Here is a 25,820-nt window from a genome sequence, read left to right on the forward strand (position 1 = left end):
TAATGTTTTTATTTTATTTATATGGTAGCTTAGGTATAGGATAACGTTACAGTATGAGTAGGTATTAAGACTTGAACTAAGAATTGTAGTGTCTAATCTCTGTATATTTTAGATGACGGGAGGGTTATGATGTAAGTGCAAAATGCTGTGAGAAAATGAATGTTAAAAAGTTTTGCAGAGAAATATAAGAACAAAAAAATATATATCTTGCCATAAAGTTCTCTGAATTATTGGAAGAGGATTTATAGTCGGTGCATTGTTCTCTCTTGTCCTTATCTCTTTTTTATATTTCGTTTTGTCAGGTTATATTGTGTGTATCCGTTATGGAATGAAGTTCTCTGAAAAAAAAATTTCACTTAATTTCATCTATTATTTTCTTTTTTTTTTTTTTTTTTTTTTTTTTCACAGCGAAAAAAACAGTTCGTTATGATACCGAATAAAAGGTTCGATTTTTAGGAAGAAACGTTAGTATTAAAGATGGGGGGAGTGTCGGGGATTTAAACTGAGTTATCTCCTCATGGCGTGTTAAAAATATTCAAAGATTTTGGTAGCATGATTAGCAACGGTTTTTACAATCGATAGGAATGTTAGTTTTTTGGGGTTTTTTTTAACTTAGTGTCATCATTTATCAAGGCCCGGAGGCCACTCGTGGATAAAAGCTAAGTGTTAGGTAGATGGTGAGACAAGATTATACACGCTGGAATATGGATAGGGCTAGATTATCTAAATGGACGACTCAATAGGAATTCATTCACATTAGACTTGAAGACGACCATGTTGTAGTCAGCCAAGGAGCAGACAGACGTTACTGGGTTCCATAGGCGGAGAGTACTAGAAAAGAAACTCTGATCATGGAATTTAGTTTAGTTTTTGGCACGGGTGGTGTTTTAGCCAGGCAAGTATTTGTTGTGAATGTTTTACAGGGAGGGACCATAGATTTGAGCTCAGCCAGACACCTACGATAAAAGTATCAATAGAGCAGAGACAGACTCGCAAAGTCTCTTCTGTGAAGGAGTAGGATTTCAAAGACGGGGTTTGCACCTCATGAAGCCAGGAAAGGGTGCTTTTTGAGGCTCCGCACCAGCTATGGCAAGAGTACTCAATTTTAGATCGCATTTGACTCTTGTACAGGTAGAGGATTGTGTCAGAAAACTATTAGTATTTTTCTTTTTGTTTTTACAATAGAGTCACCAATCAAGGTCTGAAGGCCGCTCGAGGATAAAGACTAAGGTGATTGGTGAGACAACAGTGCAATAATTAATAGTGTTGGAAATTTGGTAGAATTTGACTATTTAAGGGGGCGACTCAATAAGAACCTGTTTGCATTTTACTTGAAAAAAACTGTTTTAGTCATCTGGAAAGCAGTCTTGCGGCATAGAGTTCCACAGGCGGGTAAGATAATCACCAGAAGGAAAAAGCCCTGAGATAATGTGTGGTTAAATAATCCCTTGGTAACTATTTTGAACTTCCCCCAAATGAATTGTTAACTATAATGCACTTACAATCTACAATTTCTGGGACAAAATTTGGCACATTGTTGTTAAAGCTCGCTATTTCAAAATTCGACACCCTGCTATTCAAGCTTGCTACTTTAAAATCCGATACACTGCTATTCAAGCTTGCTACTTCAAAATTCAACACCCTGCTATTCAAGCTTGCTACTTTAAAATCCGATACACTGCTATTCAAGCTTGCTACTTCAAAATTCAACACCCTGCTATTCAAGCTTGCTACTTTAAAATCCGATACACTGCTATTCAAGCTTGCTACTTCAAAATTCGACACCCTGCTATTCAAGGTTGCTACTTTAAAATCCGATACACTGCTATTCAAGCTTGCTACTTCAAAATTCAACACCCTGCTATTCAAGCTTGCTACTTCAAAATTCAACACCCTGCTATTCAAGCTTGCTACTTCAAAATTCAACACCCTGCTATTCAAGCTTGCTACTTTAAAATCCGATACACTGCTGTTAAATCTCACTATTTCAAATTTTCTTTCTGAAAACCAGACTTTTTATTCAAAACCACAGCATCTGATTATTTCGTTACTTCATGGGATCGCCAGCATATAAATGGAAGCAGTAGCCATTTTTTTTCTTTATTCTGCCATCAAACATTACAAGTTGTTTAGATGTTCTAGTGCATCTCCTTAGATATCATGCAAGACAAAACAATTATTATGTTATTCTACAACGTCTAAGATTTGACAAAGAATTTTTTTTAATTTGTCTTTAGACAAGTAAATGCGGACTTATTTAAATATAAAAAAAAATATGAAGATAAACAAAAATGCTGTTCTCGTACTAATATTGAGAATGAAATAACTGATCAATATTTATTTCACATGTTTACTTCTTTGCACTAGACGTATGAAATCAACTTCTATCTAAATATGTTGTATAAATGAAAAAATGTTTAGATTTTTTTTATTTATCGCATTTATATTACCTTCAAAACGGCTCACTGGTGTTTTAATCAATAATACAATGTCGTCTTTTGAAATACTTTACATATATATATATATATATATATATATATATATATATATAGTAGAGAGCAAAGACCCAACAGCTATTTTCATAACTATTTTTAAACAGTTTATAATTAATGTATAGTATTATTGCATTTCTAATTTTATTGTTTATTGTTATATCTCCTATATATATAGGTCCTGGATATGATCTTAAACTATATCCGATGGTGAGGCCCCAGCTTGCGAGCTCTGGGGAGTGTGGAGCCACCCTTTAATTGCCATTGCTCCCAGGTCCACTCTGACCCGGAGTGGTAGTACCTGTTAGGGTCCCAACTATGGGTTAAATAGAAACTGACTTGCAAAAAACAAATATATTCTATTAAAAAAATTTTCTTCAAAATCACCGGATTCGGCATTAAATAACCTGAAAAGGGTTGATATGCCGTAAAAGAAAAACAACCAACCTATATATATATATATATATATATATATATATACATACACTAATTTAACTACAACTAAAATAGATTTCAATAATGCAAAAATAAAGTAATTAAAAAAGTTGAGGGGGATATCAGCCAGAACACTCACGAAGAACCACTATGAAACTGTAGAAACATGGATACACCTCAGAGGATGCATGCCTTATTACGTGTATGAATGACACGCTATTAAAATACCTGGAACTAGGATATCATGCATAGGGTCCTCTGATTGTAGGTTCAAAGATAGATTCCGAAACCATATATCATCATTTAGAACACCTAGCAATCAGGAAATCAATTACTCTGGCAAAGTGGATAAAGGGATTACATAGCAGTGATGTGGAATAAAAATTGAAATGGTCCGAGCAAGAAAATATAAACCAAGTAAATCTAAGAGATATAAACTTTGCACCCAATAAGCATACCATGTAATAGTATCTAATGATAACCTATTAAGCAAAAGACAGGAAGTGGTACAAAATTGTTTGCATAAAGCCAAATATGTACATTCCTGTCTGACGCCAGATTAACTAGCACAAAAGTACATAAATACTATGAAAGCAGGTAGAAAGGTAGAATCTTTAATAACATACTTTTAAAACTAATATTACAGGTCCTCAAGCTTTAATTATTTCAGTAGAAATTTGAAAAATAAAATGAAATAAGCAATAAATAGCAAAGGATATAAATTTGCTGGTACTGACATTAACTGGAACAACATTGCATGAAAACAAGTCACAATGCAAAATAAAAAAAAAACAATGGGAGAAAAATTTTAAAAGAAAAAATGATAAATTAAAAGTCACTGATTAAAAAAAAAACTAAATGAAAAGACATGGAGAGATTAAGTATTATTAAAGCGAAATTATGATAGGAGACATCAGAAGAATCTGGAATTGTTCTGATGACAACTAGACAAAATGTTTGTAATAATCCAAATGTTTGTAATCCAGGTTTGTAGGAAAATCCGCTTATAAGGAGTCAAATAATTTTTTAGATTATTTGAATCCGTTAAAATTATATATATATATATATATATATATATATGTGTGTATATATATATATATATATGTATATATATATATATATATATACAGGGTGTTCCAAAAGTCTTGGACACATTTTGACATTGAATATCTCGAGAACTATTAAGAATATAAAAACGCATCTGGTATATTCAGAAAGCCTGTAATCTCAAGTTTTTCATGGAATGTTCAAAGATGTTCAATGTGAACACTATTGGTCACATAACACACATCAAGCTGATAGTCCAATTCTTGTCAAACGCATCCCAGCATTATGTTGTCAATGGTTGCAACAGCTTCTGTTATTTGAACCTTCTGCTTGGAATGAGAGATACATAGGCAAGCTCTTTCACAAATCCTCACAAAAAAAAAAAAAGATTGTAGGGTCTAAGATCTGGAGATTTGAGAGGCCAGGTTATGAGATCGTGATCATCTTGCCCAGACCGTCCAATCCATTTGTCTGACAGGGTTGTGTTCTGAATCTGTCTAACCCTGAGGCTACAATGTGGTGGCACCTCATCCTCTTGGAAAATGAAGTCATCAGACTCAAGCAGATATGAGGATTTGAAATGTGCCCAAGACTTTTGGAACACTCTGTATATTGGATTCTCTCATCGATGACGAAGAATGAGTATGCAGTCTTCAGCAGCTCCTAAGATCTGTGACACCACATGCATAATTGCAATGCCGTAGACGTCCGGCACACTCCTCCGCAGATGGTGAACTTGCATATGCTCATCGGTCAGTGATGTCTTCTCAAGTGAAAAAATAAGCATGCTTTGCTGCGTGCTTTGAAACCACAGTGGCATATATAATCATTTTTGGTGGGTTTTTGTGGTGCTTTGCTTTCATATTAGCACAAAGTCCCTATGACGAAGGCGGTTATGTTCAAATTCTCTTGTCCCTAGAAAACACATCTAGCTCCATTTGCTAAGATTCTATGCTGCACTCTCCCAGGAGCTCAGAGAAATTCCACAATGCTTCTGGTCGTCTTTAAGTTCATCCTTACAACGAAGCGAGTGACGCCCTATTCTGTGGCAAGAATTTGTCAGTTACCCATGATAAAGTTGCTTAGGAACGCTGGAGTTATAATTACGGTTTTTAATTTTTTCTTATATATACAGAAGAAAAAAATTAAAGACTGTAAAAATATATTTCATATTAATTTATTGTTCGACAGGATACTCAAAAAAGGTACATTGAAATTTTCTTAATCCACATAGTTTCAAAGAAATGCGTTCTTCTCATCAGAGGAAACTTATTAGCAAATAAATATGGTAGCGAAGCTATGGATTTGTAGGTACTGACATTAATTGAAAGCATTACATAAAAAACTAGTCAAAAATGCGAATAAAAAACTTTTTTGTGCAAAGGGTTTATAAAATGGGAAAATATATATAGTCATCCACATAAAATACTGTTTCGTTGTATCACAACTCATCAGTGCGACTAGACTAGCATTTTTTCCTAGCCGAGGATTAAACCTAAAGTAATTGCGTTAATAGTTGGCAGTTCTACTCGCAAGCCCTTGAGAGTGGTGTTCATAAATGATCTCAGGAAATGTCCATTTAAATAAACACTCGTCCACTGCATATATATATATATATATATATATATATATATATATATATATATATATATATATTGATGACTGTATTTTTAAAAAGGTTGCGGATTTTAAATCCCCAAAAAGTTTAGACCTTTGAAATGCCCGGTTTATTTAAAAGTACCGTGGATTGGGGAAAAGAGTAACAGACTTTCCAAACAGATTCGCAGAAGTATTTATGATTGCTTTTATTCTGTGTCCTTGCGTTTGGTATATACTACGAAACCTGCATTTCCTTCTTTTCGCAAGGATAGTTTGCCTTACATCCAAAATAGCAATATTGTATATCAATTCAAATGCCAGTGCGATGCTGGTTATGTTGGGCGAACATCCTTGCATCTTTTGACTCGTATAAACCAGTGTGTTCCATCGAAGATCAGACAAGGGAGGATAGGTCTGGTAGTCTCCCTCCTTCTGCAGCCTTGGACTCTGCTATTGGCTAGCATTTGGTTGACAACCCGTGCTGTGCCGATAGATATAAAATAGAATGGTTAGAGCGGACTCCAGAAACGATTTAAAAATTTTGGAGTCTGTCTCTATTGCGGTGCGGAAACCTTTGTGCCGGCAGAAAGAAACATCTAACGCATTGTTTCTCTTTGGGGAACTTTGAATCTTTTCTCCCATTTTTTTTTTCTTTCCCCTCGTTGTGCCAATATTTTAATCGTTTTTTTCAAACGTTAATAAACTTTATTTTAGTGTCCCCGTATTTTTGGCACAGTCAATAGTTCCCCATCAGAACTCTTTACTTTCGACATAGTATTATTATTTTGCGCTATCGATTTTCTCCTGATCAGATGATAGCTGAAAGAGCTCTCGAGAGACTTCCGCCCATTATATTTAAAACTCTATATAAATTCTGTACCTCTAAACATTTTTCTAAATATGTGTGTGTGTGTGTGTAATAGTTGTGTATATGAAATATGGACACTTTTGATATGAACAGTAATTAATTAAAGTCATTTAATAAGACACATGTTTAATTAACAACACCTTTCTTGAAATATAATTTTTGTTAATTTGCAAGGGAGGTAATTTAAATGAAAACTTAGTTTTAAAAGCTACACTATATTTATATAAGGGATACATAATGTAAGATATACATTGAAACCGACGTTATTTTGCTTGTACATAAAAACGATTGATTGTTTGCATCTTCTCATCTTCTGCAACAGGACACGTACTCCATTTCTTAGTGTTTTTCCATAACACTTGTGCATTTTAGCTTTGATGGACAATTTTTTTTTTGTTTTAATTTCTGAAGAATTCCAAGGAGAAACAATTAAAAAATTCTTAAAAGTTTATAACTTTTAATGATTATTTTGCTTTATTACGAAAGTTTGACTTCGTAAAATTTCGTTTATTTTAAGTCATAAATTTTCATATAACGATAACTTTAATGGATTTTAGAAGTTTCATTTCTTAAACTGTTCATGAAAAAGTTAATTTTTAAAAAAATTCATTCATTTTCAGAAAGGTCCGTTTTTTTAAGTTGTACAGTTTTATATGAATACAAAAAAACGTTTGTAATTTATTTCGAAATTCTAAATATTTTATAAAATCTAAAAAAACATTTTAGTTATTTATTTTAAATCCATAAATGTTTATCTTATGTTTTATTTTGTGGTATTGTTAATTTTTTTTTTTTTTTTGTTTCGCTTCTAACAGTAAAGTTACACACGACTTTAATAATTCTTTGAATTGTCTCCCCTTGGAATTATTCAAGAATAAAAAAAAATGTCTTTCAAACCTAAAATGAACAAGTACCTTTTTTTCCTTTTTCCTTTTTCTGAATTTTCTGTATTTTACTTTTATATTCCCTACAGGAAAATCCATTGATGATAAGAAATATTCAGGTTAGTTTGTGTTAAAAAAAAAAAAATTCGATGCTTATTCAGCTTGGCAATTATGGTGGCATTTAAAATTAAAGAAAATACAGAAGCGTCTGTATGATGTACGTACCAGTCACAGGACGAAGATGAAAAATTCCAAAAATCATTTCATTTGATCTAGTTTTTTTTTTTTTTTAATAAAGAAAAATAAAATTTTACTGTTTTGATGGGGCGAAAAAAAAAAAACCGAAATCAACGAATCAGTGGCCAAGGGCAGACAACTTTCATGCACATATAAATTGTCCAAATAATCACTGATTACCTCCTCTTATCATGTTCTCCAGAGAAATATGGACTCGTCTATCACTTAGGAGTAAACATTGTCAAATTTGCTTTTCGAAAATAAAAACAAAATACTTGATCAATTTTTGTGATTTTTGGAATATGCAATTTTCATTCCGTGACAAGTAGGTCCAAAATAAAAAATTTTCTTCAATTTTGTTTATCGCTACAAGTGCCAATCTAAATAAGAACCAAAAGAATTTCTTTGGCGTAATGAAAATAACTTGTTTTATTTTCATATTCTATATGAAAATAAAACAAGTTATTTTCATTACGCCAAAGAAATCTTTTTGGCACCTTTTTATCTTATTTAATTCGTAAAAAAAAATTGTCACAGAATTTTCACTTTGTTTCTTAATCAAATTTTTTTCACTGATCTTCATCTGATCTTTTCGCAGCACAGGAAATGAATAGTTTGCTTCACAATTAGATGTAGCAAATGGTTTAGATAATAGAAAACTAGCGCACCAAAAAAGTGGATGCACAATACTGCATTATTGAAATATACTATTACATATTTTTCATGAAATATGGGTATCTCTCGGACGGAGAAGAGATAGCATACTCACACATGTCGAACATAAAAATTTTCTCGCATTTGGAACAAAGAAATTTTCGCTTTTGAAAAGGCGTCCCCATGGGAGCCGTAACCCCCACATAATTTGCTTGAGTCTGATTTTTAACTAATTATCAATACAAAAATTTCAATCTCTCTCTCTCTCTCTCCAATTATATATATATATATATATATATATATATATATATCAAATTTTAGTGATTCAATGAATTAAAAAAAATTTTTAGGACGTGAAATGTTTGAGTTTCATGTCAAAGATTCCCATTATTCTATGTAAGACAAAAAATACACTGGAAATATTTTAACTCCTTATCCTATAGGGTTTCGATGTCTACCATCTCTTCAGAGGAGAAAATATTAGTAAATAGCTATAATGCTAAAGTCAGTGAGACATGGAAAATCATAATTAAAATTAGATGAGATAATACTTATAGAATATTACTGCCAGTAATATTTTGCAAATCTTATAATCACAGTTTTCCATACCATCTGATTGTTGGATAATTTTATTCTGAAGTATATATATATATATATATATATATATATATATATATATATATATATATATATATATATATATATATATATATATATATATATATGTACTTATGAAAAAAGTTTTTTAATTTTTTTCATAATATTATTATTTTGTATTCCTGCACGTCACCAATTAAAAACGAATATAAAAAAAAGTTATAAGCTTTTATACTTTTCGCATTCTTTTTTATTCATATATATATATATATATATATATATATATATACATATTTTTACATAGGCATCACCACTTATATATATAATGGTTGTATAGTTTCCTAGATTGAAACAATGTTTATCAATGAGTTCTCGATGAATGAATAGAGCATGTATATAGTATGCATATATTGTATTAAACGCACGTATTACGTGTAAATGATGTGTATTTTGGATGTGTGTAGTTGTGTACATTGTGTATGTTTGCAGACCAGGCTGTGCGGTCCTCAATTTAAATAAGGATATGCACAAAAAACACGACCATTGGTATGGTATGACGCCATAAATGTTTTTTTTTTTTCATTATAGGCAGTGAAGGGTTACTTGAAAACATGAAGTGATAATGAATTAAGACTGAGCAAACTTGTTGATGACATCTCCTAGCTTTTCTTCTATTATCTTCTTTTTCCTTTTTCTTTTCTTCCCTCCACCATCTGTTCCCTTCTCCATTAACACTAAATTCGCCATAATTCATTGTAATTCTGTAATAAAAATGAACGAATAACTCTTTGTATATAAAAAACGGTCTGGGGGTCAGTCTTGAAAATGATTTTTGACCTGATGAGGTGGTCTCTCTGTAAAGAGGCACTTCTGAAATATGTATGTATATATATAGTCAATGATGTTTGTATAAACACACACATTATATATATATATATATATATATATATATATATATATATATATATATATATATATATATATATAAAGTTATAAAAATATGTATGGTAATTAAGCTATACAGAATATTCCGCATTTCATCCACGCTAGGATTCGTCAAGCTAATGCGAAGAGTTGTGCTTGTCTCGCGTTTTTATATAGGCACCTTCTATTTTTATTTAGCCAATCAGATTCCTAGTTTCCACCGCTCTCTTCTTAATCACCCCTTCCTTTGTGTGTGCTTTTTTAGCGGGATGCATAGATATCTAGTGATTTGACCTATTTTAAACCTAGGTGTAATTAAATGTGTGTGTGTGTGTGTTTTTTATGTAAGTTTATATATATATATATATATATATATATATATATATATATGATAATTTATGTCTATGTATGTTTATTTTATTTATTTATTTATTTTCTATTGTTATTGTTAATTTAAAAATTATTTTATGTCGCTATCCTAGAGTAAAGTTTATCCTGTGAACACAGTTGTTCGCTATTTCCCGATTCCGATACAATTACCGATTCCGATTTTTTTTAATAAATCTCCAAATATTTTACTATAGAGTTGTTATTTTCCCCGATTTCTGTAAAAACAAAAACCATGATATATATATATATATATATATATATATATATATATATATATATATATATATATATATATATATATATATATATGCAGATGGTTTCCTAAATGTAAATTACGCTTATGGAGGATGATCTAGTATTTTTAAAATCAACAAATATTTATAATTTTATCATTAGTACTAGCAATGGAAGATTTCGCTTTAAACAAAATCAAATAAAAAAAAAGAAAATTAAAAGAATCGTTTTTGCATCGGAAAATAGGCACCAATTTTCTTGATTCTGATACCGATTCCGGTATCCCAAATTTGTTGATTTTTCTGATTTCCGATTCTGATTCCAAGTAATCGTCCCAACGCTAGTATATATATATATATATATATATATATATATATATATATATAAAGTGAGCCTGTCTGATTGTGTGCAAAACGATATCCCAAATTTGTTGATTTTTTTCCGATTTCCGATTCCAATTAATCATCCCAACGTTATATATATATATATATATATATATATATATATATATATATATTATGTATATAAAGTGAGTTTGTCTGATTGTGTGCAAAACGGTATCTACCAAACTACACTGTTAATTTTTAGTTTACAGACTTGAAACTTGACGCATGGAATAAATTTGATTTAATTTTTATCCGATAAAATAATTGCTAAGTGATAAACATTGAAAATAAAAAATGGAATTTGAAGATGTAAGTCAACAAAACGTGTTATTTCTATGCATGCACAAATATACATTTATAGCTTTAACAACGTTATATTTTAACAGTTTTATATGAATACGAACTTAGATCAGATAGTAACAAATAAAACTAGAGAATTACCTTTTTTGGTTTCGATTCTAGCTGATGGCACCCAACTTATGTTTTTGTTTACTTTTGAAATCATTACTATATATGGGTACAATATAATGATCAATAGATAATCGATAATAATGAATAAAAAAATCAGCATAAATCAAAATATCATATTTAAGCATACTTTACAACAGGGCCACGCCAGATGGTCTGCTAGTGTATCGATAAAATATTTCATCTTGATAAAATATTCTTAGTTTTGTAATTAAATTTTTCTTTAAGAAAACTTGATGGAATAATCTTTTGAAGGCATCACGCTGGGGTGAGGGCAGGGTATTTAACTACACGTCCAAATCATCATCATCATCCACACTATTATTGAACATCAAGATCGTGATTGATTTACCTAAATATAGCCACCAAATTACGAATATAGTGGAATGTGCTCTGTTTAACTGATAGCACTTCTACCCCGTCAACTTACATACCCCGACTAACCTAACAAGTATCAAATTCCAACCCCTTCACTGTTGACATGCAGAAATTTTAATACAATGTCAACAGACATCTCGCTGCTTAACTTTCCACATCAAATCTGTTGCCAAGGCTGCTAGAAAAATTGTGGCTTCCTTCAACTGCTCCAGTAGATATCTCACTTCTGATGCAATTTTCCGCCTGTAAAAGAGCCAAGTACATTCTAGAATGGAGTACTGTTGCCACATCTGGGCAGGAGCTGCTAGAAGCAGCTTATCCTACCTTAACTCTAGTTCAAAATAGACTTTGTAGCCTAGTGGTAGATGCCCCTTTTCTCTTCCCTGCAACCTCTTTCCCACAGAAGAGACATTGCAAGACTGTATCTGTTTTATCATTATTTTCATTTCAAATGCTTGTCTGAGCTCCAATCCATGGTCTCCCCCCCACCCGGCCTGACTTTGACTAAAAACACTCGTCTAGCTGAAACCACTATCAATAATTTCCCTCACTCTATCTGTGCTTGAACCTAAACATAGATTCCATGAACAAAGTTTCTTTCTCAGAACTGCACACCTGTGGAACTCTTTTCCGTTTCCCTGTTTTCCAACCGCCTACAATATGGTCGTCTTCAAGTCCAACATAAACAAATTCTGATGAGCCATTCTCTTACGCAATCCAATTTACAAAATTTCCACTACTAACGATTACTATGACATTTTGTCACTGACTACTGTACACACATTAACCCTTATCCTCGAGTGGCGCCCGGGCCTTGATAAGTGATAACTCCTTTGTAAACAACAACAAAAGAAATCCCAGGTTAGACATGATCCCAAATAGTAACCCCAAGTGGCAATATGCTTTGTATGGGTAAAAATAATAACATGGTTATACTATGTGCTGTATGTGCTCCGGAGCCTATAGAGGGATGGACACTGTAAAGCTATTCTTGCTTAAGACACGCTCCATGAAATAATGCAGTGCCTTTTTGACCCTGGAGAGTTAAGGGGCTCATCCTTCATCGAATAACATGAAAATGGGTGGGGGGGGGAGGCCCTGAGCATTAAATCATGAGACAATCATCATCATTATCATTATCACCATTATGGGACATTAAAATCATAATTGATTTCGCCAAATAGAAGAGACAAATTACAAATATAGAATCAATTTATTGAATATCTAGGGTGGCTTTTTCCGGAACCATACTTTGGTTAATGAATTTAATTTGGAGTAGAATTGATTCATTTCAAAATTAATTATATGCCGCCATGAAAATGGCTTTTAAGAACATTCCGCAAATAAAATTGACATATCGGGTCCAATTTTAGATCAAGCCTGCAGTAGGGCCATTAATTTCACCTAATTGCAGCCTTTCTATCTTAATTATTATTATGAAGAGAGGAACTCCTGGCAAGGCTCTAAGATTACATGTTTATCTCCCTTTATCTTTATTAGCTTGCATTTGAGAGGCCAGTAGTTATACAATTGCTATCTATTATCTTTTACGCAAGCTTGTTTTCAGGTGCAGAGTGATTGATACGTCATTCGGTATAAACACCCCTTTGCATGATAGGCACTTCCACTCAAAACTTTGCCTAGTATTTCTGAACAGTTCTGGTTCCGTCAGCCATAACCAGATAGAAGTGTTAATTATTATGTTATACTTAATATGTAGTAAGAATTAAGCCTTCAACCTCAAGATGACTGTCACTAAGAATTGATTGTAATCAGCACCTTTATCCGTTGTGTCAAGATTCCTACGACTCCTACTTCATCTATCTTATTAACCCTTCTCTTTGAATAGCTTTTGTCCTTGATAAATTGTAATTAATTAGTAAAAAAAAAATTGACTTCTTATTGACATCTTTGCATCGATATGTTCCTGCAGGTTACGCAAGCTGAAGCAAAGACTGCAGGACAATTAATCCAAAACGCGGTGCCCTCTGTTCCCCATATTAAAAACCTTTTTCTATTTAGAAAGCCATTCTTAATATGGAGAAAGGGAAAGGAGGATTTTACGTTGACATAGCACATTGAAAGTCTTTTTCAGTTTTTAAAATTTTTTCTTGATTTAATGGAGTTCATGCTTTTATTTGACAACTGATTGGACAATCACTTCGGCATCTTCCAGATGTAACCTGTCAGAAGTTGTGGATATGAAGTTGCGAGAAATTGGGTCATAAAATAAATAATCTGATTTCAATACTCATATAACAGACAAGAACAAAAGTCTCTGGTTATATATATTCATTTTTTTTTTCACCTCAAACAATACATATTGTAATTTGGAATATACAAGGCTACTATTTGGAATCATGTCTAACAGGGGATTGTGGGGAATTGAGCAACAAGATGACTGTTCACATTACATTTAAACTTCTGCATATCAATATTGAAAGGGTAGGATTTTGCTGCCATTAGGGTTAGTCGAGGTATGCATGTCGAGGGGGCAAAAAGTGCTATGACTTTATCAGGCCACATTCTGTTATATTTAAAACTAGCCTGGGTGCTTGGCTTGCCCGGGTGTTTGGAGGTGTGTGTTGAGCAAAAAAAAAAAAAAAAGTGGTAGTAGGCAGGCAGGCAGGCTTGAACCCGTACTGCGAAGGAGGAAAAGAATGTGAAAAAGAAGTAACGTGTTTGCTGTTGCGCCAATCGTCAAACTAGAGGTGACGTAGCTTTAAATTAAGGCTAAACAATCGAAAAGAGGCGATAACTTTCAAAAACATCAGCGAAAAATGCGGACCCTCCCTGTAGAAAAGTTCTTACTTGAGGGTGAAGGAATTAACGTTTTTAGCCAATTTTTCGATATTTGTCGTCCGAAGGGCCGAGCTTCAAAATGATACCAATCTCGTGAAAATCCGTCACCTCTGTCGAAAGTTTTAGGCAGACACACAAGCATATATACAAACATACATACATTTAAACAGAAAGGTGAGATTTATATTATAGATTATATTTAAACTTCTGCATGTCAGTACAGTCAGGGAAGCAGGGAGGGAAGTCTAGAAGTCTGCCAGTTTGAAGGAAGAAACTATTAGAGCAGAAAGGTTTCCAGCATCTAGGGATCTCAACAGTGAAAGGGTGGGATTTTGCTGCTTGTTGAGTTTGTTAAAAATATGTACGTCGATGAGGCATGCAATCAAAGTACTTGTAAAACAGGCACCATTGTAGTTATGGGACAGAGGTTGAAGCTTGGCTGACGGTGAGGGATCTACTATATTTGAGACTTTTTTAAAAACCCTATTTAAGAGTAAAAGACTAGTGGTGGATACATCAACTCAGATCTGGCATGGTGGCTGTGTATGGGTGAATTGTGGCTTTTGTCGAATTAGCGGTGATAATGTACCAAGAATATTCGAAATACACAAACATTTGCACTTTAGCTTGAAATTTCCATCTTATGTCCCGGAAGCAGTCCAAAAATATTTCTCCTCTGAGAAATTGCAAATTCAGAAAGTCCTAAGCTATTTTAACCGTTCCAATAAGGATCTGAATTTCTTCCCCCTTTTTTAGAGTTCCGGGAAAACGCGGAACTAATTCAAAGTCAGTAATTGCATAAACATCTAACGCAAAGGAAAAATATTCAAATGTAAATTACAGCTAAAGATAATTTTATTTTCACCGCAGTTTTGTTTTCCGTCAACACCAAAGCCAACAGAGTCTAGGCAATTGTTGTGATGGCTTGCTCTCTGTGCAGTTCTAGAAGGTCCAAAAGGGGTTGAAGGTGAAAAGGGGGTTGGTTTATTGCTAATCACCACAACGCCCAAACCAAGGGATGTTGATAGAGCTGCCCAGGCATTTTTTTTTTTCACATCAGAGTGCTCTTTCTCTAGGTCGCTGACTTGTGTCACATTATCCCGCTGGAGAAAGGAGATAAATAACTTCACAACAGTTTTTGCACAATTTAGCTTCTCAAGTGTTATGGAATTGTCTGGTGTGCTTTTCCTAATGGATGGAGTTCCAGACTATGGGATTACACAGCGATCTTCCAATTTGTTGTAGATTTAACCATGTAGTCACAAATATAAAAGGCATAATTCATGTTTATTTCTTATTTTCACCTTTTACAGTATAACCATCAGCGATGACAATTTCAAAACTATTTGAATATTCTAACCTTGGCTAGAATCATTACAGTCACCACAATACCACATTTACTCTAGGGAGTTCAAAATTGGTGCAGATGACAAGTGTGATTTCTTACTGTGAGTATGAAATTAGGCAATAATAGAGCTTCCTGTCATGAATACAGACGAGTCGTCATTCATGTGACGCGATGCCATAAACCGTTGAATATATCCTATCAGGATTTTCGTTTCTGAGTGCTCAATACTCTTAGTAAGAGCTAAACCAAGCAAATGGTGGGGGATAGGTTGGGAGGCATTATATATGCAGGAAGGATGAATAAAAAAACAATAACTATTTTTGGGACATTTCGCAGGTTTGTCTCATTCACCGTCCAAGAAAATCTATCTCACACCCTATCAGGTGGCCCTACCATTAGTCTCTCACTCTTAGACAGGGACCAAAAAGAGTTCTAATAGTTCCTGCACTATTAACCAAGCTACGACATCTGTCCCATCACCACAATATATCTGTCTTGCACTTTGTTCACCGGGTATTTATTTACCAATTAGTTGTTGAAATTCTTTTTCATGAGTCCGGTTGCTCTTATCATTTACTGGAATGATGGCGATCTTCCTAAGATTCCAGTTTCTTTGTCATGTCGTACATAAAAACTTGGTGTTTTGTTATGTTTTCCTTCTCAGCTCTGTTTAACTCAGTATCACTGGGGATACCAGGAGGTGATGCTGGTCAAGTGTTTAACGACACGGACTGACGACCTGGGTGTTCCCAAGTTCGATCCAGTTCGTTCCACAAAAATCACTTTCACTTAGGATTTTGTGGTCCCTCCTGTAAGTACTTGATGTTTTTCTAGAAAGAATTCTGACTCGAAAAATTTCAAGAAAACCAATGCCAACAATAGAATCATATGATGATGATGAGCACCGATACCAAGCTGTGACCAAATAGTGCACTGATAGACATATTTTAAGAATTTTATTTTGTACTAGCATGCATCCCGGCGTTGCCCGATCGTAAAATACACTCAAATATGATATTTTAATTAACTCAGATTTCATATTTATTATTATGATGCAAATTCTCTGTAAATTATTATATTGTACCCAATATATAGAAGTGATTTAAACAGCTTTTTTTTTTAATATGACTTGAGTGCCATCAGCTAGAATCGAAACCAAAACATTTAGCTATCAGATAATTACAGTATTTAAACACTTATGTATTAGTTATGGCATTGAATATGACAATTCTTTACAGTAAAATCGTGTAGGCGTCTTAACTAAGTATATATATATATATATATATATATATATATATATATATATATATATATATATATATATATATATATATATATTGAGACTCCTGGTTTGAACCAATGAATACTACGTGTGTATATATATATATATATATATATATATACACACACATCTTACTTTCCTTTTTTGCTAACCATAAAATAAACTGTTTTGAAATTGACAGAATCTTAATCACGAACCAGATCTAACGTTCAAATGATGATGTTTCAGACTAATGACTTATACAGTTAGATAATCTATGAATTTCTCAGTACAGTATTCAAAAGAAGGAAATTTTCACATAAACCTGTGAATACATATATTCAGAGGATAATATTGTTTATATATTTATATGTATAGATATAGATAGAGAGAGAGAGAGAAAAGGCGTAGTAGCGGACACGATAGGGCGACTGTTTACCTCACTGAGATTACTTTTGGCTATAAGTTGGGGGCCTCCTCTGCAGCCAGTCGTCGCGGGTTCGCTCCACTGGACATGAGCATTGGAGGCTCAGAGGGTGTCTATCTGATGCGTAACAGATACTGCACCTAAACTGCGCAAGCAAGTTTGGAGTCAAGGTGGAAAGTCCTGCTGTGATGGAGTGAGACTATGCTAACACCGAGGGATAAAGCACTGAGGCCCCAACTAGTCATCGTCAAGACTAACGGACTGCATGATAATATATATATATTCCAGGTGGAAAGATATCCAAAAATTAAGAATAATTGAATTTCAACAAGGGTCGTTGATAGTACTAAATCAAAGAGAGCAAATTATAGTTTTTTATTCTTTATGTCAATTCAGTCATATCTTGTTACGATGTGCAGACCGTTTCAATCATATTTGATTTCAATATGGAAGAAAAATTAAAATACAAAAATTAAAAATTGAACAATCAAAAAGCGAAAATTATAAAAATTTTTTTAAAGTTCCAGACTTTTTCAAATTTGGAGGAGAGAAAAAAATGCCATGACTGGCGTGAAGCAAAATTATAGTTCTTATAAGAATTATAAGTTTGCTTCACACCAGTCATGGTATTTTTTTCTCTCCTCAAAATTTGAAAAGGTCTGGAACCGTTTTAATATTTGTTTTTTTCATTTTTCGGGACAAGATCAAAGTGTAGTATCTGTTCTTCAGATGCTGCACTTCTATTTCTTGTTCTCTTTCGGTGGAGGAGAAATCCTTCACGACTGAGACAATTTTTATTTTTGTACCTTTTCTCCACGTTAAAAAACGACCCTGGTGTCTAACTCTGTCCCGTGGGGAGGCATAGTAAATAGGTACATAAAGAATAATAAAAATATATATATTATTTTTAAAATATAATTATCCACTGGCACGTGTTTCGTCGTTAATGACTCATCAGAGTGGTTGAATCAAGCGAGATTCAAAATTGGGATCGTATGGTAAGAAGCGTAAACCCTTACCACTAGGCTATCTCGCACAACGGAATATATTGCATTTTTTTTATGTAGATGTTATTTGTTTTGTTATACTTTTTAAATGAATTCAATTATTTATATGAAAGTGCATTTTTACCTAAATGCAAGTTGGGAATAATTTTCTCTTTGACCAATTTGGTACTCCCAAATGGGGAGCTGCATATGTATATTATTAAAAATATAATTATCCACTGACACGTGTTTCGTCATCTACAACTCATCAGAGTGGCTGAATCTAGCGAGACGAAACACATGTCAGTGGATAAATATATTTTTAAAATAATACATATGTCGCTCCCCATTTAGTGATACCGAATTGGTCAAAGGGAAAATTATTATTGCATTTAGGTAAAAATGCATTTTTGTATAAATATTTGAATTCGTTTCAAAAGTATCGCAAAACAAAAACAAATAACATCTAAGTGTGTATATATATATATATATATATATATATATATATATATATATAGTCATCCGCATACAGTACTGTTTCGATGTATCACAGCTCCTCAGTGTGGCTAGACAGGCAACCACCTCAAGCCAGGATCGAAACCTGTGCAACAGTAAGGCTTTGAACCATTATACTAAATCTGCATGTGTGTATATATATATATATATATATATATATATATATATATATATTAGTGGCCTGGCAAGGCCATGGGGAACACAACCAAGCAAAACATATCCCTAAGCAAGATTCATCCTAAAGCTACAAAACTGAAGCTAGCCTGCCAGGACACTATATATATACAAATGTAGGCAAATTTGGCCATATTTTATTGGTCTTTTCTAGCAATTGTCATTAAATTTTAACCATAAAATAGTATTAGAATCTTCAGAAAGCCTGCAAATTTTCATGTAGATTTGTTCTATAGAACCAAAGATATGAGCATTTCAATATTCAATTTGGCTTCGAGTATATTTAACAGATAGATTTACCACCTTTTTTGGGCAATTGTATAACTTCCAAATCTCAGCGACTATTAATCAGAATTTAACAAATGAAGACTCGTTGGAAATGTCATGACCTGAATTGTGTAGTAAATCATGTGACATTTGACCCTGAGGTTGAACATTAAGGGGAGCATCTATCATCCAGAACCTATTTTTGGCAGATTTTTCACCCATAAAAGGTTTCATTCATATTCCTATTCAAATTTCTAGTTTTGCATATGAATTACAAAATATCTGATATTTCCACAAAACCTCTGCTCTTGATGGAGGAGAGATTAAAACTTGCTGCTATCGTTTCAAATGATCTGAAATAACAAGCGGAGACTTGATTCCAAATATTTCTCATATGTTATATCTCTCCTCTTTAGTTTTCATTCATAAATAAATTTCACAGTGTAAAAGGGTTATTTGATACTAAAGATATCCCTTAATCGTACTCTATTTCCAAAAGAGGAGAGATATAACATATGAGAAATATTTGGAATCAAGTCTCCCTTTGTTGCTATTTCGAATCATTTGAAAGCATAATAGCAAGTTTTAGTCTCCCTTCTATCAAGGCCAGAGGTTTAGAGGAAATATATTTTACGCAAATGACAAAACGTCTATATTCCAAAGTTCAAGATGTTGTAGGGGAATAAATAAGAGCACCGGATTACTGGTGTAGGGTAAGGAGTGAGGTCCCTTGAGAAAAAGAGAGGAGAGTCCGTACACATGAGGCACGGACGCAAAAAGTTCTTCTCCTAAAAGACAATGTTGGACAGGCAGAGTACAACTCTAGAATAAAATCCTCACTCCTCACGTAAACCCCACTATTGAAGTGAGTAATCTTTTTACCTTCATGTTCTGAATTGCAGTGTTGTCATGTTTTCATGTTTGTTAATAAATTCTTGTCGTTTATACTTGTTGTACGTTTAGTAATTATTAAAGTTGGTCGGTAGTTTTGGGACTTGGAAGAACCTAAACCCGGAGCAACAATGTTATCCATTTTACCATTTATTTCTTTAAGCATGTTAAAATGTTTAATTCTTGACAGCGCCTGTTTCATAGCGCAGAATCATTCATTAAATATTATGTCAATTTTTTAATTTATTCCGCCCAATACTCATCAGAAGAAAAGGGACTTATCAACTTATCAAATTATAAAATCCGAAAATCGAAAGAGAAATTGCAATTGTGTTTTCTTTTAGTTAAGCCATCTTTGAATTAAAAAAAAATGTTTAATTCTAAGATGGCGTAACTAAAGGTAAACAATTAAAACACGATACCGAAAGGCTTTCTTTTTACTAAAAACTCAATAGCAGTTGTTCCACTGGATGACTGGAGATATTCATAATCGTACCTTATTTCCATAAGAGGGGGGATATAACATATGAAAAATATTTGGAATCAAGTCTCACCTTGCTGTTAGTTCAGATCATTTGCAACCATAGCAGCAAGTTTTTTGTCTCCTCTCTATTAAGGCCAAAGGTTTTTGGGGAAAAATACATATAAATGACAGAAAGTCTATATTCCAAAGTTATCCATCTTACCGTTTATTTCATTAAGCATGTTAAAATGTTTAATTTTTGACAGCACCTGTTTCGTAGCACAGAATCATTTATGTAATTATGTCAATTTTTTTTTTAATTTATTCCGCCCTTAGCTCATCAGAAGAAAAGGAACTCATCAACTTTAAAAGAAAATAAAGGAATTTGGGCATTATTACAAAATCCGGAAATCAAAGTAGTAGTTCTGTTTTCATTTAGTGATGTCATTTTCAAATTTTTTAAAATTCTGAGATGGCTTAACTAAAAGAAAATAATTAAATAATTAAAAGACGATGTCAAAAGGCTTTCTTTTCACTAAAAACACAAATGCAGTTGTTCTAGTGGATGAATGTTCGTAATTTTTTAATATATTACTATTTTCGACATTACAATTCAGTGAGTAATATTGTTTTTGTTCAAAGGACATATTTTTTAAAAATCCATCTGTCGCCCCTCTTCAAACAAGCATCATTTTTTTTCTTTCTTCAATCTGTTCAGCCCTTTTTCCCTTTTTTTATTTCCCGTTTTTCTTTGTCTCTGCTAACACATCAATCGCCTTACTCTTATCATTTCAGCTACTTCTTTGTACACTTTCAACTTTTCTCTTCATCTTTTCCAGACTCTCTACTAGTTTCCCTCGCCTTTCCATCTTCCTTTACATTCGCTCTCCATATGCACAATTACCTAAAAGCCCCTTCCCCCTCTTAACCCCTTATTTTCCATTCCACCTTCTGTCAAGTCTCTTTCCCTTGGATAAATTTCAACAAATCCCCGATTTATAACATTTACATACCTGCCCAAAAGTAATAAGTTCTAGACTAATACAAAACGGCAGGACGAAATAAAATAATAATAATAATAATAATAATAATAATAATAATAATAAATAAATAAATAAAACAAGGAAAGACAACTCATGGGTCTTCTGATGGAATTTGTAAGCTATGAATATTTTATTGGTTTACTAAGTTCAAGAATAAAGCTGCATCATTTCCTCCGTAATGACAACGTGGCCTCAAACGAAATTGCATTTCAGATTCAAAACTATCTCAAGAAGGGAAAGAAGAACTTTCGTGTCCCTTCGTTTGCTTTAACTGTTGACGTAGAGATTTTGTAAATCTAGCAATTATTATAACGGCTGGAATTTTCTAGGGAAAATATAAAAAGAAATAGCGGTAAAAGTCAACAAAAATATGAGATGCTGCATTCGGAGAAATGTTTCTTTCACTTGGTCGCCATTTTGTGGCAACAGTGTAAAATATCTCCTGTCAGTGCTATTACCTCTTTATTGTGTAATATTTCGGTGAATAAAACTACATTGTGATGTCATTACAGGGTGGAGTATAAGATTGTTGCCCTAAAGAAAACAACACTACAGCTTTATTTTAAAACTTTTATCGGAAAAATCAATTCAGCTAACTTGATTATGCAGTAAAGCTGACATCTATTCAATGTAACCGCCTTCAGCTTCAATCACCGCCTCAATACAGGGTCCGGAACTGGGAGCATGCCTTTTCCACAAGTGCCAGCAGGAGCCTTGGTGAATACTCAGTGGATGGCGGCAATCAGGTTAGCTTTTGTGTTGTTGGAGGTCATGTTGGTGATGTTTTCGACGTGTGAGTAAATGAAGTAGTCCATCAGGCTCATATCGTGGGAGGAAGGGGGACAGTGAGAGAAGGGTAAAAATTTGTAACACTCCTTCTGAAGCCAAGTCTGGGTCTCTTTGAACTTGTGGGCTGGCGTTGAGTCCTGCAGCCGCACCCAGCATCTGTCAGTGACCACCTGATTGCACCAGGAGATGACCACACTCTTCAGCACATCCAGGTACACTTTGGTGTTAACTTTCAAGCCGACTTCAAAAATGTCAGTTGGCATGATGTGACCCTCACTTGAAACCACACCAAAGATCATAATCATGGCTTGAAGCTTTGTTTTCATCATCCTGGGTACATCACTATTATTTGTGGCAATCCAGCAATGCATTTTGATGGGTTGGCAATGGTCCTGTTGGATCAGTAGAGAGTAAGAGTTGTACAACGACACATATCCGATCTCATCCATTGAACATTGTCTCACTTTCAGATGTGATAGAAGATTCTTGTCGCTCTTGGGATTTGTACACAACTGGTCAACTAGTAAATCGTCAACAACAAAAAAAGAAGAAAACCCGGTGTTCATCAAACGGAAATGGAATCATATCTTTTCTAGTTCCGCCCTGTATAATGTAACAGAGTGCATCTGAAAATATCAGCAATAGCTGAACAATAGATGGCTAGCGAATGTATAAGCAGCAGCAGCAGCCATTTGAGCACATATGCAAATTAGTAAGCATTTGCACTGGGAAAGATTGAGGTATAAAGTTGAAGGCGAGAAATGGCTGGATATAGCCAGTGTGATGTTAGGAGAAAGAAAAACATGTGTCAGGCGGGATTGACGTGTGGCCCTGTGGTGGTGTTGAGAGACTTTTAAGCTGGTGTTGAGATGGCAGGGTTTTGTTAATCTCATGGAAGACGAAATGAACAGTAAAAAATAAAAGCAAGAAGCAGGCATTGCTTGGAAAGTAATGGTAGTAAATGCTTGTTTGTTTGTCTGTTTGTTCCTTTGCGACAGTACCAAACAACGTGGGGGTCCGAGAGAGGTTTGAACTTTAACGATCACGGTTTGAGCTTAACAGTTATATTACATACATATCCAAATTGCTCATAAAAGCTACTAGCTACAGTGGTTCTACTTTTATTCCTAAGTACCAGCAACATCAAAAAAACTACCTTGTGATTTTTTTTTACGATGGAAACAAATTTATCTAAGCCCGAAGGCCACTCAGGGATAAGGGTTAATGAATGTAATGTAGTAGTGTAGTAACCGTTAATTGTGTAATTGATTCTTACAGAGGACGGTTCAAGCAGAACTTGTTTACAATAACGTTGAAGTGGCACAATAGATTTGAGCTCAGACGAGCATTTGTCACAAAAATAATGATAGAAAAATGACAGGCTTGTAATGTTGCAGGAAAGAGAAAAGTGTATCACCTGCTAGGTTTTGAAGCCAGTTATGGACTTTGTCAAGGCAAGATAGCATGTTCCGAACAGCTCCTGTCCAGATGTTGCAACACTACTCCATTTTTCTAGCTCTTATGCAGGTAGAACATTGCATACTGAGTGGGATACCTACTGGAGCAGTAGCAGGATGCAATGACTGTTCTGGTGACCTTGGCCACAGATATGATGTCGGTCATCCATTTTAGGTCAGACCCAGAAACTTGTCAAAGCATGGAGCTTCTTTGAGATGGAAGCAAATCATATCAATTGGGGTTAAGTTAGGATCAGAGCGTTTATGGTGAAAAGATAGAATTTTGTTTTTTGATGTGTTAAAATTAACCAGCTGACAGAAGTTACCTTTTTCTTATTTTTTATTTGTACGTTTATAAGTAAAGGACTACAATTAGACCTCATGCCTACAGGAGCACTATGTAGATAGATTAGCAGTGAGATGTTTTTTTCACATTACATTTAAATTTCTGCATGTTAGTACAGCCAGGCATCAGGAAACAAGAGGAAAGACTGGTAATTTTAGCGAAAAAGCCATTAAAGTAGAAGGCTTTCTAGCATCTAGGAAGGGGTGGGATTTTGCTACTTATTGAGTGAATCAGGGCTATTTAGTTAATTAAAGTACATGTAAAACAGACAGAGATGCAGCATCAGCCTGATGAGTCCTTGCGAGGATAAAATGTGGAAAATTCTGTGTAGCTTAATTGCCATAAATATTTTCATAACTTATACTTCTTTATACTGATTACATCTTTGCATAGGCTGGTAACATGGTTGAGCACTGTAGAAAGCCCCATAAAACCCCATTCTGTATGGCTTATACTGATTATATAAACAGAATAAAATATGGCGGTATGAGATGGATTTTTAATAAACACCGCAGTAAGTAAGAGTTTGTTTTTTTTTATTATGTTTCTGGGAACTTTAAAAATCGCTATTTCCTTTATCAACATTTTCTTTTACAAAACCGTTTTTCATTCCAAGTAGAAAAAAACAAAACATTATAAACTGTTTTCTGAGGAATATATATTTGTTTCTAATGAGTTGTTTGGTGGGCTGCAACGAAACACGTGTAAGACGTACTTCATAAAAAAATATGAATCATGATTGTGAATGAAATATATTTACTAATTTTGGAATGTTGACTAACGATATATATGTATATATATAGAGAGAGAGAGAAAGAGAGGGGGGACTAATAGAATTTCAAACTGTAAATTGAAATTTACAATTAAATTTTATTATTCAACAGAATACTCAAAAAAAAAAAAATTTGAAAGTCCTTATTCCAGGGAGTTTCAAAGAATGCCACTCTTGAACTTTTTTATTTGGTTGTGATTAATTAATTAATATTTGAATATTAATATTTATAATTAATTGAAGTTTACCTCTGATTATCTCGGGTAAACATTTCATTGATTGTGTCATATATATATATATATATATATATATATATATATATATATTGAAACGTGCATAATCACTTTGACACACCGGTTCCCATCAGATCAGGGAATTGCAGGTGCTGTAAGAGTTCTTTTTTTTTTTTTTTTACATAGGCATCACCACTTACCAAGGCCCAGTGACCACTAAGGATAAGGGTTAAGAGTGTACCGTAGTCATTGAACAATATAGTAATCGTTAGTAATGGAAATTCGGTAAATTTGTTAACTTAAGTGGAACGGCTCATCAAGAACTTGTTTACGTTGGACTTAAAGACAACCAGATTGCAGTCAGCTGGAAAGCAGGAAAACGAAAGACAGTTACACAAGCATGCAGTTCTAAGAAAGAAGCTTTGTTCATGGAATCTACATTTAGGTTTAGG

General features: G+C 33.6%; 1 protein-coding gene across 1 annotated transcript in view; it reads left to right on the plus strand.

Moving 5' to 3' along the window:
- The window catches only part of LOC145291944 (protein lev-9-like), a 1,240,163-nt gene that overhangs the window by 937,454 nt on the left and 276,889 nt on the right, over window positions 1-25,820 (plus strand). Inside the window, exon 12 of the mRNA XM_080137869.1 lies at window positions 7,415-7,444. Coding sequence (XP_079993995.1) covers window positions 7,415-7,444 — 30 coding nt within the window. The remainder of the gene's footprint in view (window positions 1-7,414; window positions 7,445-25,820) is intronic.

This window comes from Euprymna scolopes, chromosome 13, assembly GCF_053919585.1.
Source record: "Euprymna scolopes isolate OS-2025 chromosome 13, ASM5391958v1, whole genome shotgun sequence".
In the NCBI taxonomy this organism is placed as follows: domain Eukaryota; kingdom Metazoa; phylum Mollusca; class Cephalopoda; order Sepiida; family Sepiolidae; genus Euprymna; species Euprymna scolopes.